Raw genomic sequence first — 17,645 nt, forward strand, 5'->3', positions numbered from 1 at the left:
ATCCATAAGATTTCTTGTAAATCACTTCCAGATCTACCAGATGTTGCTCATAGCATCTGATCCATTGTTTCAGGACAGCATGAATTTTTATCATATTGGCTATGCCATATTATGAATCTCTTATATAAATGCTAAAGCATAACACTATAGAGTTCCTAAACAAAATTATTTTTATGACTTAAATCTTAAAAAACCCAGTGGCACTATACCTTAAAATGTGATGTAATTTAGTCATTTTCATTTCCAATTGTGTATATATATATATATATATATATATATATGTCGCACAGACATGAACGAGCGAAGCTCTTCAGCATCTCACCATGTCATTTATGTCCTTCAGATTTTTTTTGTAAATGCTTCAGGGGAGCATTAACATGGATAAAACCTTTTGGTGGGGCTCTGCCCCCATTACCCAGACCCTCCAACTTTTTAAACATTTTTCTTTTTTTGCCTTTCAGTTTCTGGGGGCTCCACCCTACTGACACTTTAAGCATTTTTTTTTAAAGTAGATGTAAATTAATATCCAAACTTTTCAGCTAGTTTACAGTAGCAGTCTGTACAATATGGCCAAATTATCATATCTCAATATTGTCATATCAATATGATATATGATATGACTATAGATTTATTTATTTATTTATATTTGAAATGGCATAAACAAATTCAAATGTGTGAAATGCCAAGTGTTTCAATACTTTTGAGTACAGTTGAGAAACACTTCATGGTATGTGTATTTTTAAGTGAAATGCATCATCCTGGTGTCACTCAGAGAGCAAAATTAAGAAGTTATTTAATCAACAGCTGCCTGCTCATTTAAAAATCAGTGGAGACACACACATACGAGGTCTGTCAATAAAGTTACGGTCCTTTTTATTTTTTTCAAAAACTATATGGATTTCATTCATATGTTTTTACGTCAGACATGCTTGAACCCTCGTGCGCATGCGTGAGTTTTTCCACGCCTGTCGGTGACATCATTCGCCTGTGAGCACTCCTTGTGGGAGGAGTCGTCCAGCCCCTCGTCTGAATTCCTTTGTCTGAGAAGTTGCTGAGAGACTGGCGCTTTGTTTGATCAAAATGTTTTCTAAACCTGTGAGACACATCGAAGTGGACACGGTTCAAAAAATTAAGCTGGTTTTCAGTGAAAATTTTAACAGCTGATAAGAGATTTTGAGGTGATTCTGTCGCTTTAAGGACTTCCCACGGAGCGGGACGTCGAGCAGCGCTCTCAGCAGCCATCATCAGCCTGTTTAAAGCTGAAAACCTCCACATTTCAGGCTCTATTGATCCAGGACGTCGTGAGAGAACAGAGAAGTTTCAGAAGAAGTCGGTTTCAGCATTTTATCCGGATATTCCACTGTTAAAGGAGATTTTTTTAATGAAAGACAAAAAAACAAGGTGCATCCTGGGAGGCCAAGGCAGGAGGCAGCTCATCCTCAGCACCAAGTGTGTCGGATTAAAGTAGTGAGAGCAATCTGGTGTTCTTGATGGACCACATGCTCATGGGTTTATTACACAGTGGACTGTACAGGGGGCGATCACGTACTTCAATCTTCTTTGCACTTTTTGCAGAAAAATAAATATGCACAAAAACACTATTTTCAGCAACCTATTCTGAGGCATCAAATATAAGTAGATGTCAGTTTTGTAAATATGCATTATGTAGGATTGTACAGAACTTGTCAAGTAAATCTACAGTGTATAGGATATTGTACCATCTAGTGGTGAAGTTGCAGACTGCAATATTCCATCACCATTCATGACTTTGCTTTTGTTTTCACATCTTTGGTGACAGGGTTTCAAGCTTCCTTGCCTTCTCTTGTGATAAATATGTATGAACATTTAAAAAAGAAGGTTATCAAATGTGTTCATATACAAATAATGAATATTTATCAGTTCAGTGGAACGTACCATTCAACAAGGCTTTACCTCGTTGAATGGTACGTTCCATCTCTCACTCAATTACATATCCGTTACACTGAAAGAATTAAAGAAACATTCTTTTTTTTTGTATTACAGTCAAAATGGATCCTTGTCAATTGATATTTTATGACTTTACAAACAATAGAAAAGGGACTTACATTTTGGTCTTTGTCACTGGTGCTTTAACGTCTTTTCTGTTCTGTTTTCTGCCTTTACAGAAAAAATGCAAAAGCTCAAGTAAGTATGACCCTTATGGGCTACTGTACCAACATAGCAGCCACCATTGGGGATCCACTTGTTTAGATATGGACTCATTCCAAGCTTTTGAAAAATTATTGGTTTATTGTTGCAGGTGATTATACGCAAATGGCATTAATGGTGATTGTTATAAATGCTATATTCCATTTAAATCCTACACACTGTAGCTTTAAGGATGCGGGAGTGTACTTATATGATAATGGAAAAAACTAATTCAATAATTAATGGTGATAACCATCAGCGGCAGCCAAAATCGATTCTTATCTTCTTTATCTGTGTTGAGCAATGCTACATTTTTAATGTTCTTGTCATTTTGATTAGGATCATGTCATTGCCTTTGTCCTCGCTTTTGTAGATTGCTTCCTGGAGAACATTGAGCAGACTGATTTCTGGATTTTTTAACACATGAAAATGGGGAAAGTAAATAGACATTTAACGTTTTGGCCATTGTGCTAATTAAATCTGTGGCAGACTTTGGTTGTCGTCGGAGTTGTTTTGTCGACAGAGTTGCAGGTGAGCAATCTGAAAATCAGCACGGGGTTCAGCCGACTAATTTCATGTTTCAGTTCCTGCAGCTACACACCGGATGGGCAAACTCACACACTTGCACCTGAGCAGCAGCAGCACTCTGTGGTCGATACATCCAAAATGTCTGGAACCCTGAGGGCTCAGGAGCCACGGTGAGGAGGGATTAGGAGTGGAAGGCTGTCAGCAGGATGCTTTAGTGTGAGTGTGTAAATGTGGAGTGATAGCGCTCTGGCTGTTTCAGTATTGCATGCCTGCTGAATCCGACGTGAAAACTGCTGCATTCTAAACAATCGGACGACGTGTAAACTGCTGCGTTCTAAACAATCGGACGACGTGAAAACTGCTGCGTTCTAAACAATCGGACGACGTGTAAACTGCTGCGTTCTAAACAATCGGACGACGTGAAAACTGCTGCGTTCTAAACAATCGGACGACGTGAAAACTGCTGCGTTCTAAACAATCGGACGACGTGAAAACTGCTGCGTTCTAAACAATCGGATGACGTGTAAACTGCTGCGTTCTAAACAATCGGACGACGTGAAAACTGCTGCGTTCTAAACAATCGGACGACGTGTAAACTGCTGCGTTCTAAACAATCGGACGACGTGAAAACTGCTGCGTTCTAAACAATCGGACGACGTGTAAACTGCTGCGTTCTAAACAATCGGACGACGTGTAAACTGCTGCGTTCTAAACAATCGGACGACGTGAAAACTGCTGCGTTCTAAACAATCGGACGACGTGAAAACTGCTGCGTTCTAAACAATCGGACGACGTGTAAACTGCTGCGTTCTAAACAATCGGACGACGTGTAAACTGCTGCGTTCTAAACAATGGGACGACGTGTAAACTGCTGCGTTCTAAACAATCGGACGATGTGTAAACTGCTGCATTCTAAGCAATCGGACGACATGAAAACTGCTGCGTTCTAAACAATCGGACGACGTGAAAACTGCTGCGTTCTAAACAATCGGACAACGTGAAAACTGCTGCGTTCTAAACAATCGGACGACGTGTAAACTGCTGCGTTCTAAACAATCGGACGACGTGTAAACTGCTGCGTTCTAAACAATGGGACGACGTGTAAACTGCTGCGTTCTAAACAATGGGACGACGTGTAAACTGCTGCGTTCTAAACAATCGGACGACGTGAAAACTGCTGCGTTCTAAACAATCGGACGTCGTGTAAACTGCTGCGTTCTAAACAATGGGACGACGTGTAAACTGCTGCGTTCTAAACAATCGGACGACGTGTAAACTGCTGCATTCTAAACAATCGGACGACGTGAAAACTGCTGCGTTCTAAACAATCGGACGACGTGAAAACTGCTGCATTCTAAACAATCGGACGACGTGTAAACTGCTGCGTTCTAAACAATGGGACGACGTGTAAACTGCTGCGTTCTAAACAATCGGACGACGTGTAAACTGCTGCATTCTAAACAATCGGACGACGTGTAAACTGCTGCGTTCTAAACAATCGGACGACGTGTAAACTGCTGCGTTCTAAACAATCGGACGACGTGAAAACTGCTGCGTTCTAAACAATCGGACGACGTGTAAACTGCTGCGTTCTAAACAATCGGACGACGTGTAAACTGCTGCGTTCTAAACAATCGGACGACGTGTAAACTGCTGCGTTCTAAACAATCGGACGACGTGTAAACTGCTGCGTTCTAAACAATCGGACAACGTGTAAACTGCTGCGTTCTAAACAATCGGACGACGTGAAAACTGCTGCGTTCTAAACAATCGGACAACGTGAAAACTGCTGCGTTCTAAACAATCGGACGACGTGTAAACTGCTGCGTTCTAAACAATGGGACGACGTGTAAACTGCTGCGTTCTAAACAATCGGACGACGTGAAAACTGCTGCGTTCTAAACAATGGGACGACGTGTAAACTGCTGCGTTCTAAACAATCGGACGACGTGAAAACTGCTGCGTTCTAAACAATCGGACGACGTGTAAACTGCTGCGTTCTAAACAATCGGACGACGTGAAAACTGCTGCGTTCTAAACAATCGGACGACGTGTAAACTGCTGCGTTCTAAACAATCGGACGACGTGAAAACTGCTGCGTTCTAAACAATCGGACGACGTGTAAACTGCTGCGTTCTAAACAATCGGACGACGTGTAAACTGCTGCGTTCTAAACAATCGGACGACGTGTAAACTGCTGCGTTCTAAACAATCGGACGACGTGAAAACTGCTGCGTTCTAAACAATCGGACAACGTGAAAACTGCTGCGTTCTAAACAATCGGACGACGTGTAAACTGCTGCGTTCTAAACAATGGGACGACGTGTAAACTGCTGCGTTCTAAACAATGGGACGACGTGAAAACTGCTGCGTTCTAAACAATGGGACGACGTGTAAACTGCTGCGTTCTAAACAATCGGACGACGTGAAAACTGCTGCGTTCTAAACAATCGGACGACGTGTAAACTGCTGCGTTCTAAACAATCGGACGACGTGAAAACTGCTGCGTTCTAAACAATCGGACGACGTGTAAACTGCTGCGTTCTAAACAATCGGACGACGTGTAAACTGCTGCGTTCTAAACAATGGGACGACGTGTAAACTGCTGCGTTCTAAACAATCGGACGACGTGAAAACTGCTGCGTTCTAAACAATCGGACAACGTGAAAACTGCTGCGTTCTAAACAATCGGACGTCGTGTAAACTGCTGCGTTCTAAACAATGGGACGACGTGTAAACTGCTGCGTTCTAAACAATCGGACGACGTGTAAACTGCTGCATTCTAAACAATCGGACGACGTGAAAACTGCTGCGTTCTAAACAATCGGACGACGTGAAAACTGCTGCATTCTAAACAATCGGACGACGTGTAAACTGCTGCGTTCTAAACAATGGGACGACGTGTAAACTGCTGCGTTCTAAACAATCGGACGACGTGTAAACTGCTGCATTCTAAACAATCGGACGACGTGAAAACTGCTGCGTTCTAAACAATCGGACGACGTGAAAACTGCTGCGTTCTAAACAATCGGACAACGTGAAAACTGCTGCGTTCTAAACAATCGGACGACGTGTAAACTGCTGCGTTCTAAACAATGGGACGACGTGTAAACTGCTGCGTTCTAAACAATCGGACGACGTGTAAACTGCTGCGTTCTAAACAATGGGACGACGTGTAAACTGCTGCGTTCTAAACAATCGGACGACGTGAAAACTGCTGCGTTCTAAACAATCGGATGACGTGTAAACTGCTGCGTTCTAAACAATCGGACGACGTGAAAACTGCTGCGTTCTAAACAATCGGACAACGTGAAAACTGCTGCGTTCTAAACAATCGGACGACGTGAAAACTGCTGCGTTCTAAACAATGGGACGACGTGTAAACTGCTGCGTTCTAAACAATCGGACGACGTGAAAACTGCTGCGTTCTAAACAATCGGACGACGTGTAAACTGCTGCGTTCTAAACAATCGGACGACGTGTAAACTGCTGCGTTCTAAACAATCGGACGATGTGTAAACTGCTGCGTTCTAAACAATCGGACGACGTGTAAACTGCTGCGTTCTAAACAATGGGACGACGTGTAAACTGCTGCGTTCTAAACAATGGGACGACGTGTAAACTGCTGCGTTCTAAACAATGGGACGACGTGTAAACTGCTGCGTTCTAAACAATCGGACGACGTGTAAACTGCTGCGTTCTAAACAATCGGACAACGTGTAAACTGCTGCGTTCTAAACAATCGGACGACGTGTAAACTGCTGCGTTCTAAACAATTGGACGACGTGTAAACTGCTGCATTCTAAATGACATTCGTAACATTCGTACTATGTCTAAATCTGGCCATACTTTAGTTGGCCATTAAAAATGTGCTCTAATTGTAATTCCATTACCAGAGAATTGCCCTTATTCTTACCTAACAAAGCACTCATGATGCCAGCATGTGTATTGTACAGTTTCCTAACTGGCATGTAGACTTACTGATCAAAGAGAACATAATAGTCCCAAGACGTGTGAAAGTCCATCTGGAATATATTGCAGTGAGATGATGATTAAAGCTTTAGCTGTTGGAACACTGTCCAATGTAGTTCCTTGGTCTTCTCCAGCCACTTGGTGCCACAACACTGAAGCACCTGTGTCACACCCATAGAAACATGCCACATGGGTAAAATGTCTTGCTGCTGAGAACTCTCATCTCATATAGACGGGGGAGAATTGTGGCGCTAGAATCGGGTTACAGATTACACTTTTAAGTAGGTGACGAGGAACTTTACCACTAGACATTTTGGAAAGTAAGCCTCCCACCCTGCCCCTGAGCTCGATTTGTAATTAGTCACTTGAGCCAAAAGTGAGCTGCCACAGTAACCAAGCAACACCAAGCAAACAACGCCGCTGTGCCGCTTCAGAGTGTTACACCTGAGGGCCGTTTTTATTTAACGTCTGCTTGAAACCAGCTGTTTTCTTGTAATTACCTCAAAATGAGCTCAGCGCTTTTAGTTTCCAGGCCACATTTTGACAGCAGGGCAGCGGCCCAGGGACTGCCGCCGGAGAAAACTCCACATTTGGAGCTGCAGATCCCGCAGCCGTCCTCCGGTTCAGCCACCGTGGGTTACCGCTCCGCCAAATACACCCCGGCCGAGTGGCACTCCAACTGCTTCTCCATCCTGCGGCAGGCTGATACCCACCGTGACACAGCGTGGGACATCCAGCAAGACTCCAAAACTCTGTGCCAGGACACCGAGGCAGCTACCGCGCAGACCCAGGCTGTAGGAACACGCCTTCTGGGTCAGCGATTACAAGACATCCACTTCTGGAAGTCGGAGCTGCAGCGACACATCGATCAGCTTCGAGCAGATACGGAGTCACTGTTGGCACTGAAGGCGCGGCTGGAAAAGACGCTGGACACCACGGAAACTCCGTATGCCATCGCCACTGATAATGTGAACTGCAGGAGGCGGCGTCCAGCACCAGACCTGGTCAGAGACATTGTTGAGGAGGAACTGTTAAAGGTAATCACAGCTGATATGGTTTTATCTGGAACTTCACGCAAAATCTGCTTGTGAAATAATGTAAGGAATATGTAGGTTACTTAATGAATTTAAATGAACTGGGTAAACATGCAGCCATGCCACTCTGAACACACCTGATCCCATCAGAAAGAAGGTAAGTAAAGTAGGTCTTGATGAGTACTTGGCTGGGAGAACACCACCAGGAGCTGTGCAGGTTTCTCCATGTACAACTGGAGTTGCGTCAATCAGGACATCTGGCATAAAACCTGTCTAAAATCCCAGTACCGATCTCTACCATATCCGCCGGGGCAACTCTGAGCAAATGGGGGCAGCCCATAGTGAAACCCTATCAATAAATTTATACCAAAAATATATTTTGCCATAAGATTTTGTTGTTTTTTGTTGTTTTGTCGGGATCAACTGGTTGTTTTTTTTTCATATCTCCCCCATAGCAAATCAGTCACAAAAATAAAATAAATAAAAACAACAAACACACAGATGAGTTTGAGATCTTAGCGTAAGGTCTAGATCTTAACATAAGGTCTAGATCTAGAAGGCAGACCGTACTAAGCCCATGAGCATGTGCACTGATGACAGTTGGATAGAAAAACTCCATCACTGTTTTTGATTATAGGCAGAAACCTTAAGCAGACCAGACAAAGTAGGGTGACCGTCTGCTACAGCTATTCAAAGAAGGCAAAATAAAAAGCATAACACAAGATTGACTCAGCGCTGGACTATGGGGTGTTTCATTGCAGCATTTATATCATTGTATGTTCTTCCTGATGGGATAATTGAAAAGGTTTAAAAAAAAAAACGTATAGATTGGAGCCCCAGTAAAATAGGATGCGTATGTAAGTCTGTGATTGTACTGATACTGTTTTATACTGATACTGCTAATGATACTGATACTGCTAATGATATATTGATACTGATGTGATAGCACAGTTACATCAGCAACACAGCTGGTTGTTTTTACTTTCAAAGCCATAATCAGAAGAAAAAAGTCAGCTTCTGTGAATGTTTCCTAATTATTGAAATCATCAGCTCAATAAATTTTCAATTTAATTTATTTACTTTATATAGCGCCAAATCACAACAAAGCCGCCTCAAGGTGCTTCACACAAGTAAGGTCTAACCTTACCAACCCCTAGAGCAAGAACACAGGAAAAACTCCCTCTGATGATACTGAGGAAGAAACCTCAAGCAGACCAGACTCAAAGGGGTGACCCACTGCTTAGGCCATTCTACCAAAAAATTTTACAGTACAGAACACAACCACAATTGATCAGAGTCCATGGAGGTATCCAGTACACCATTAGGGGGTGGAGTCATCAACGTATAGCAAAATGAATGTCATTTGTATAAATTACTGTGGTGGGGCATTCCTTATTGTCTTACTACTTTTCAATACAAAAGTAATAAGAATTAGTATTTTAACCCCCCCAGTATGAAATATGGGTGATACATCTGTCCGTCTGTCCGTCCGCTTTTACTTGTTAGCACAATATCTCAAGAACCAGTTGACCAATTTCATTCAGATTTAGCACAAGGGTGTACTTGGGTGATCCACAGAGACCAGTTGATTATGGTGACCTTGGGGTCACAGCCAGACATTCAATATATTGTCATTGCCTTCCTTGTTAGCACGATATCTCAAGAACCATCTATGGGATTATGACTGAACACCTCTAAGTCAGAATCCTGCCTAGAAAAAGCAATACCGAAGTGCTGTGGATTCTGGGTTGGCCCCTGAACAATTTCACATAGATTTAGCATATAAGGTTGTACTTAGATGATCCCCTGACACTTTGTATTACTGGTTTGTGGGAATCGGGGAGACACGTCATCTCCTGATGACTTTTGTTTTTATAAAGCACTTTCCAGATAAAATACCACTGTAAAAAATTTACTGCAACAAATTTGCAAACAAAGAAAAACCAAACACATCATCAAGGCTACACATTAATATTTAACATATTCAACACAATGTTTCCCCACTAGCTACGTTGAATAGCTAGGGTATAGCTATCTTGAAAAGAAACCTGTTGAGCTTTTATTATGCAAGCAAATTATGTATTCCGCTGGTATTTGATGATCACGTAACACTAAACAGCTACCCAACTAGTTGTTTTTGCTAAATCAGTTAACTATTCATTTGTGACATTCAATATTTGCGTAAGATGTTAGCACAAGATCCCACAGGAAAAATGACTCCATCATCAAACTTCCAACAGCACACAAATGAAATCTATGTTCATCACCAAGCCCTCATGTGACCATAACATTACGCTGAATTTAATCTTGAACAATCAAACACCACCAATAGAGGGGGGAAATACAAGCTAACCAGACTTCTGCTTCTACGCGTTCAGGAGGTGGATTTGATCAGGAGCATCCAGGCTCTTCTGAAGACAACCACTGCTCAAGTTGTCAGTCAGATCAGGTGAGTGTTAAACTCTGTTTGCTGCCTGACATGTTAAAGTACAACAGAGCAAACATGATTTCTGATGATGCACCTTGCTTATGAAATCTTTATGTATGTGCATGGTTTGTAAAACCCCCACTTGGAGATCGAAGACAACTGCTAACCTCAATGTCTTTGATCTCTATTGATTGAAGTCTATTCTGATGCCCTGATCAATACCAGCCCCTGGTTTGCTCGTGAGTTAGCATGTGGTGGGGGTTGTATCCACTAGGTTAACACTTGCACAGTAAGTGAAGTCTGGGAGTTGTCAAAGAGACAAACAATATTGCAATATTTTTGTTCAGTTTGTGGTGTAACTTGTAGCTTGACTGTGTTTCACGGAAAGTGTTCAGGAATGTAGGCGGCAGTTGCAATATTTTACTTCTCAATCTGTTAATGAAGTAAGTCCAATATGGGCTGTTGGTGCCTATGTTCATCCCTGGGTGTCCTATGGATGTGTATCTCTCCCATATAAAGTTATATGATACCATACCATAGGGGAAACGGGCACAGAGGATCAGAAATGTTGTTTTGTGGCACCATAAACACATTATGCATAGGTTTAGGTCATTGTATTGTGGATTTAATACAGCAGGTTATTGTTTATAAGGTTGTGTTATTTATGTCTCCCCAAGTGTAATTTATAGGTGTTTAAAATCTATTTTAAAATGTTTGATTCACTGTGTCCCAGACATTAATTCACAGGGCCCAGTAAATCAACTTACAATATAATGAAAAAAACACATGATTATAAAGATTTCTTCAAAATTATTAAATATATGCTGATGCATATACAAACTATAATCCAGCAAACCAGCTATGTAATGTGTGAGTGCCTTATATAGTGATACAAGTCCATTAGAAACTATTATAAATGCAACTGTCATTATTTCTGTTCAAACGTGAAAGCAGTTGTTTATATACACAAATTATAGAAATAATTCATAGACAAATAAATATATATAAGCTTCAACAAGTAATATTTGTCATCCACTTGATGCTGTAGCTTAGTAAACCACTTTCTAGACTGATTCACTGCCCTGGGTGCATGTGACACACAAGTCATGTTACCAAATAGCTGATAGTCTGGAGAAGACATAACACATACTCATCAGTTGGACGGGGTAGTCTTCTAACTAATAACAATTTTTTTGGGCCACCTTTCCTCTGTTGTGAGCAATAAATACAAAGACACTGACATCCACAAAATTTACTTTTGATAGGAAAAAACTGACTTCACTTGCCACATAGTTTTACCCTTAATGTATCCAAAAACAAAACACTAATTTATAAGGGGGATGTCTTTATGCATAAAATATGGCATAACTGCTGCAAATATATGTAGTTTTGCAGATATAGGTACTATAGATATAGACTGTGAATCAGTAGCAGATATAGCTACTGATTCACTGTGCCCCGTGAGTCACCATGCCCCGGTTTCCCCTACATATCTAGATACATGGCTACAATAATATTCAGAACAAAATACTTTTTTATGGAATGAATTTATTACAATATGATGCAATCTGATGTCATTTTTTGTTTAATGTAGACAATCAATTTAATTTATTTATATAGCACCAAATCACAACATATATATATATATATATATATATGTATATATATATATATATATATATATATATATATATATATATATATATATATATATATATATATATATATATATATATATACAGTATAAATCCAAATAAAGTGTTAATTGTGTATGCCAGGAACAACAGAGATGCCAAGCAGATGTTAGAGTTGGACTGGTCTGACAAGTACCAGGCCTACAACTTAGATGATATCTGTGGAAGGTACAACAACATGAGTCCGGACACACGACGCCACCCCAGCTCGGCCACCCAGCAGGAGCAGTGAGTTTTACATCTCCAACAAAATATACTTTCATAACTTACAATGTCAAGCTGTGATAACGTTCATGCAATCTGTCCTATGATTTGTCGTAGGGTGTGTAATCCCATATCATGGACAAACTTTACACGAGACAACCTTTCCAAGGCTTTGCAGGAGGAAAAGGCCTCTGAAACTCTCAGGTAAGTATCCAATGTGACTTAGGTCCTCAGACTGATATACACTAAACAAGAAAATCAAGGGTAAACAAACAATGGAGGTTTTATGACACACCTGCAGCCTTGATTGCATCAATCAAATTGACAAATTTCTTTGCTAGACTTCACATTTTTACCACGTTTGGGCCCAAGTTGTATTGCACACCCTTAGACGCGTGCAGTCCCCATCCTGAGTAGCAGGCTAGTATAAGGCTAGTATAGGCTAGTATAAGGCTAGTATAGGCTAGTATAAGGCTTTAAGCACAGGTATTCATCACTAGGGGAAAGATTGGGCTGTGTCTTCAAGGAATCAATCAAAGTTGATACAAAGTTCTTCAAGCTGGAGTCTGTGTGTTTCAGAGAGCTTGTTGAACGTGTGCTCAATGAAACCACCGATGACCTGAGAGTCCAGTGTTCAGTTGTGAACCAAGCCTTCAGCCACCGCTGCGAGGAGCTGATTGAGGCCAAGACCCAGCTGGAGATGAAGCAAGCAGAGGTAGACAGATAGGCAGAAATAAAACCAGAGTGACCGATTTTACGATGCACGTACAGTGGGTCCAGAAAGTATTCACAGTGCTTCACTTTTTAACATTTTGTGTTATAGCCTCATTCCAAATTGGAGTAAATTCATTTTTCCCCCTCAAGATTCTACTCACAGCACCCCATAATGACAATATGAAAAAAAATGGCAAATTTATTAAAATAAAAAAAAAACATAAGATGCAGAAAATGAAGGATGTGAGAGTACTAAAGCTTGTAAATAGTTAATGGTTCCAAATTTAAGAGAGTAGGTTTTATATTTAGATTTTAATTATTATATCTGTATTTTTATCTGTGTTTTGTGTTGTCTCTGTCACTTTGCATTGCTCTGCAGTTGCTGTAGCACTTTCTGCCGAAGAGAAATTTGGCCGGGGCTATTCAAACATAGCTGTAGTCTGAAATTTTGTTAGTATGTACCATCTCTCTCATTCGTCAGTATAGGTCACATGATTATAAGGCTACAGCTGGACGTTTGTTTATTGATATGTAGATTCTTAAGCTACAGTGCATCCTGAAAGTATTCACAGCGCTTCACATTTTCCACATTTTGATATGTTAGAGTCTTATTCCAAAATTGAGTAAATTGATTTTTTTTCCCTAAAGATTCCGCTCACAACACCCCATAATGACAATGTGACAAAAGGTTTACAAATTTATAAAAAAAAAAACTAAGAAATCACATGCACATTAGTATTCACACTCTTTGCTCAATACGTTGTTGATGCAAGTCTTTTTGAATATGATGCCACAAGCTTGGTGCACCTATCTTTGGGCAGTTTTGCCCATTCCTCTTTGCAGCACCGCTTGCACAGCTATTTTCAGCTGGCTAGGTGATGAGCGGTGCCTGGTTTCTTCCAAACATGACACCTGGCATTCATGTCAAAGTATTCAATCTTTGTCTCATCAAACCAGACAATTTTGTTTTTCATGGTCTGAGAGTCCTCCAGGTCTCTCTTTTGCAAACTCCAGGTGGGCTGCCATGTACCTTTTACTAAGGAGTAGCTTCCATCTGGCCACTCTACCATACAGGCCTGAATGGTGGATTGCTGCAGAGATGGTTGTCATTCTGGAAGGTTGTCCTCTTCACAGAAGAATGCTGTAGCTCTGACAGAGTGACCATTTGGTTCTTGGTCACCTCCCTGGCTAAGGCTCTTTTCCATCGATCTCTTAGTTTAGACGGGCAGCCAACTCTAGGAAGAGTCTTGGTGGATCCAAACTTCTTCCATTTACGGGTGATGGAGGCCACTGTGCTCTCTGAGACTTTCAAAGCAGCAGAAATGTTTCTGTACCCTTCACCAGATTTGTGCTTGAAGACAATCCTGTCTCAGAGGTCTACAGACAATTCCTTTGACTTCATGCTTGGTTTGTGCTCTGACTGTCAACTGTGAGATCTTATATGTAGACAGGTGTGTCTTTCCAAATCATGTCCAGTCAAATGAATTTTGCCCAGGTGGACTCCAGTTAAGCTGTAGAAACATCTCAAAGATGATCAGTGGAAATGGGATGCACCTGACCTCAATTTTGAGCTTCATGGCAAAGGCTGTGAATACTTATGTACATGATATTTGAAAAAAATCTCAAACTTTTTTCACATTGTCATTATGGGGTACTGTGGTTTGAATTTTGAGGGGAAAAAAAATTTCTTCCATTTTGGAATAATGCTATAACATTAAAAATTGTGGAAAATGTGCAGCGCTGTGAATACTTTCTGATGCACGGTATTTTTTTTACAGGTTCTGGAGCAAATTGGGATCCAGGAGAAGAACATTGTAGCTCTCCAGCTGGCCATTCAAAACAAAGAAGCCCCACTAAGAGTGGCGCAGTCCAGACTCTATGTTCGCACCTTCAGACCCAACATGGAGCTTTGTAGAGATGAACCTCAGCTCAGGTATACCTACTGTACATCTGGTGCACCCTAATATTTTCTCAGATGCCTTCTTCTTGATTCTTGATCTTGTTAACTGTGTCTCCAGTTTGGAAGGGGAGGTGGGCCAGATTAATGCCACGCTGACATCTCTGCACCAACAGCTGAGCCAGGCAAGAGACATCCTGTCCCGTCTGGAGGAGTCACGCATGGCTCTTGAGAAAGACATAAGGTTTAAAAACCACTCGTTGTTCATCGAGAGAGACAAGTGCATGGTTCACCGTAGAAAATACCCCTCGATCACTGCACTGTCAGGATACTGAAGAATACGACTAACTTCAAATTTGTTGTGTGCTGTTGGGCAAGAGGCCTAGTCTATGTATAGGGGTTTCATTTATGTGCAAGGTGTTCTCCTGTTGTTGCACAAAAATCTAATGTTTGAAGTTTTTGAGAATAATAAGCAATTGTGAATAAGTATTCTATAATGCTATAAAGCTTATATCAGAATCTGGCAACATTACTTGCAATACTTGTGCAGCATTTTTTTTTTTCACACTATAGTAGATAGTGTATACATGCATATGAAGTCTATGTGCTGTCAGAGTAGGTGGTTAAAATCAAATATAAGAAATTTTAGGCCTTTGAAATATTTTGTGTTCTTGTAAGCTCAGCAGGACAGCACCCCCAATCCAGATCCGCTTTACACGGGCCTGTGTGTGTGTGTGTGTGTGTGTGTGTGTGTGTGTGTGTGTGTGTGTGTGTGTGTGTGTGTGTGTGTGTGTGTGTGTGTGTGTGTCCATCCATCTGTCAGTTTGTCCTGAGCTTTCAGTGAACTTCATATTGGTTATCATGTTCATACCGTATCCCTGCCGTGACGTACATCATAACATAATCATTCAGTGGATACGCTGCTACTTCAGGAGTATAAAATAGCCTAATTTTTGTCGGGGAGTCTGTAAATGTTGTCTGGAGTCTACTGCCTCCAACTGGCTGTTTTGGAGAATTGCACATGAAACATCTGTTTTTGTTTATTTTTAATTCATACTCCATCCTCTAAGTCTTGTTTATGGGTATAATAATGATTCTGCATTTATACAGTAAAAGGCAGTTTGCACAGTGCTTTACAATGATGCATCACATTCACTCATTCTGATGCCAGCATACTGACATGCAAAGTGCTCAAATGCACACGCGGACCAACCTCAGGATTAAGGTCCTGGTCCAAGGAACCCTCGTGATTTTCCATCTTGACTGGGATTTATTTATTTTTCAACAAAGCTTTTCTGCAGTTGATGACCATCTCTATGGGTGATATAAGTTCCGCCAGGTTCTTCCTCTTTGCCACAGGGAGTTCTCACAGCAGATCTGAGATGGATGGATCTGCATGTTGATTTGGCCCATGTTTCACACCGGATGTCCTTCCTCACATAACTCCATATTACATGGAGAATGGGCAGGGGTGGTTTTGAACCAAGAACCTTCCACTCTGGAAACCATTGGGTTCGATTTTTCCACAATTTGTTATGTTACAGCCTAATTCCAAAGCACAGTAAGTTAATTATTTTCCCTCGAAATTCTACACACAACACCCCATAATGATATGAAAAATCTACGTACATAAGTATTCACACCCTTTGCTCAATACTTTGTTGATGCAACTTTGGCAGCAATTCCAGCCTCAATTCTTCTTGAATATGATGCCTCAAGCTTGGTGCACCTATCTTTGGACAGTTTGGTCCATTCCTCTTTGCAGCACCTCTCAAGCTCCATCAGGTTGGATGGGGAGCGTCGGTGCACAGACATTTTCAGATCTCTCCAGAGATGTTCAGTCAGATTCAGGTCTGGGCTCTGGCTGGACCACTCAAGGACATTCACAGAGTTGTCCTGAAACCACTCCTTTGATATCTTGATGGTGTGCTTAGGGCCGGGGTGGGCAACGAGGGCCGAGACGCTGCAGGTTTCCTTGCAACCAATCACCTCAGCAGGTGGGTTGCTGATGAGCTTCTCCCTTGAAAATAAACACCTGGTTGTCAATGGAATTACCTGCTTAAACACCTGAACATGAATGAAATCACCTGATGAGGTGACTGGTAGCAAGGAAAACCTGCAGTGCTTTGGCCCTTCGTGGCACATGATTGCCCACACCTGGCTTAGAGTCTTTGTTTAGTCTGAGGTCAAGAGCGCTCTGGAGCAGGTTTTCATCCAGGATGTCTCTGTACTTTGCTGCATTCATCTTTCCCTCAATCCTGACTAGTCTCCCAGTTCCTGCTGCTGAAAAACATCTCCACAGCGTGATGCTTCCACCACCATGCTTCACTGTAGGGATGGTGCCTGGTTTCCACCAAACATGACATCTGGCATTCATGCTAAAGAGTTCAATATTTGTCTCATCAGACCAGAGAATTTTGTTTCTCCTGGTCTGAGAGTCCTTCAGGTGCCGATTGTCAGACTCCAGGTGGGCTGCCATGTGCCTTTTACTAAGGAGTGGCTTCTGTCTGGCCACTCTACCATACAGGTCTGATTGGTGGATTGCAGCAGAGATGGAAGCCTCCTGGAAGGTTCATCTCTCTCCCCAGAGAAACACTGGAGAGCTAACAGAGTGGCCATTGGATTTCTTGATAACCTCCCTGATCAAGGTCCTCCTCCCCTGATTAGTCAGTTTAAACGGGCAACCAGCCTAAGGAAGAGTCTTGGTGGATCCGACCTTCTTCCATTTATGAATGATGGAGGCCACTGTGCTCACTGGAACCTTCAAAGCAGCAGAAATGTTTCTGTACCCTTCCCCAGATTTGTGCCTTGAGGCAATTCTGTCTCAGTGGTCTACAGACAATTCCTTTGACTTCATGTTTGGTTTGTGCTCTGACATGCACTGTCAACTGTGGGACCTTATATGTAGACAGGTGTGTGCTTTTCGACATCATATCCAACAAGAGCAATCAGGGATTTCTGATGTCTGCCAATCCAGATCAGGATCACCTCCAAAATTCAGTGGAGTC

General features: G+C 41.7%; 1 protein-coding gene across 2 annotated transcripts; it reads left to right on the plus strand.

Moving 5' to 3' along the window:
* Window positions 1-7,074: 7,074 nt before the first annotated feature.
* Window positions 7,075-15,049, plus strand: tekt4 (tektin 4). 2 transcript variants are annotated; one of them, XM_034159798.1, is made up of 7 exons: window positions 7,075-7,703; window positions 10,079-10,149; window positions 11,907-12,050; window positions 12,144-12,230; window positions 12,606-12,741; window positions 14,519-14,673; window positions 14,759-15,049. In XM_034159798.1, exons 1-7 carry the CDS (start codon window positions 7,173-7,175, stop codon window positions 14,970-14,972), a joined length of 1,338 nt encoding a protein of 445 aa, XP_034015689.1. In that variant the 5' UTR covers window positions 7,075-7,172; the 3' UTR covers window positions 14,973-15,049. The 2 variants fall into 2 exon arrangements, with proteins under 2 accessions (XP_034015689.1, XP_034015690.1); XM_034159799.1 differs by having other exon boundaries at window positions 14,519-14,684; window positions 14,759-14,945.
* Window positions 15,050-17,645: the final 2,596 nt, after the last annotated feature.

Source organism: Thalassophryne amazonica, chromosome 19, assembly GCF_902500255.1.
Source record: "Thalassophryne amazonica chromosome 19, fThaAma1.1, whole genome shotgun sequence".
NCBI classification, from domain to species: domain Eukaryota; kingdom Metazoa; phylum Chordata; class Actinopteri; order Batrachoidiformes; family Batrachoididae; genus Thalassophryne; species Thalassophryne amazonica.

Coding starts and splice junctions, on each gene's coding strand:
- tekt4 (XM_034159798.1), top strand. CDS start 7,173: ATGAGCTCAGCGCTTTTAGTTTCCAGGCCACATTTTGACAGCAGGGCA. Junction 7,704..10,078: donor TTGAGGAGGAACTGTTAAAG/GTAATCACAGCT, acceptor CTACGCGTTCAG/GAGGTGGATTTGATCAGGAG. Junction 10,150..11,906: donor CAAGTTGTCAGTCAGATCAG/GTGAGTGTTAAA, acceptor TGTGTATGCCAG/GAACAACAGAGATGCCAAGC.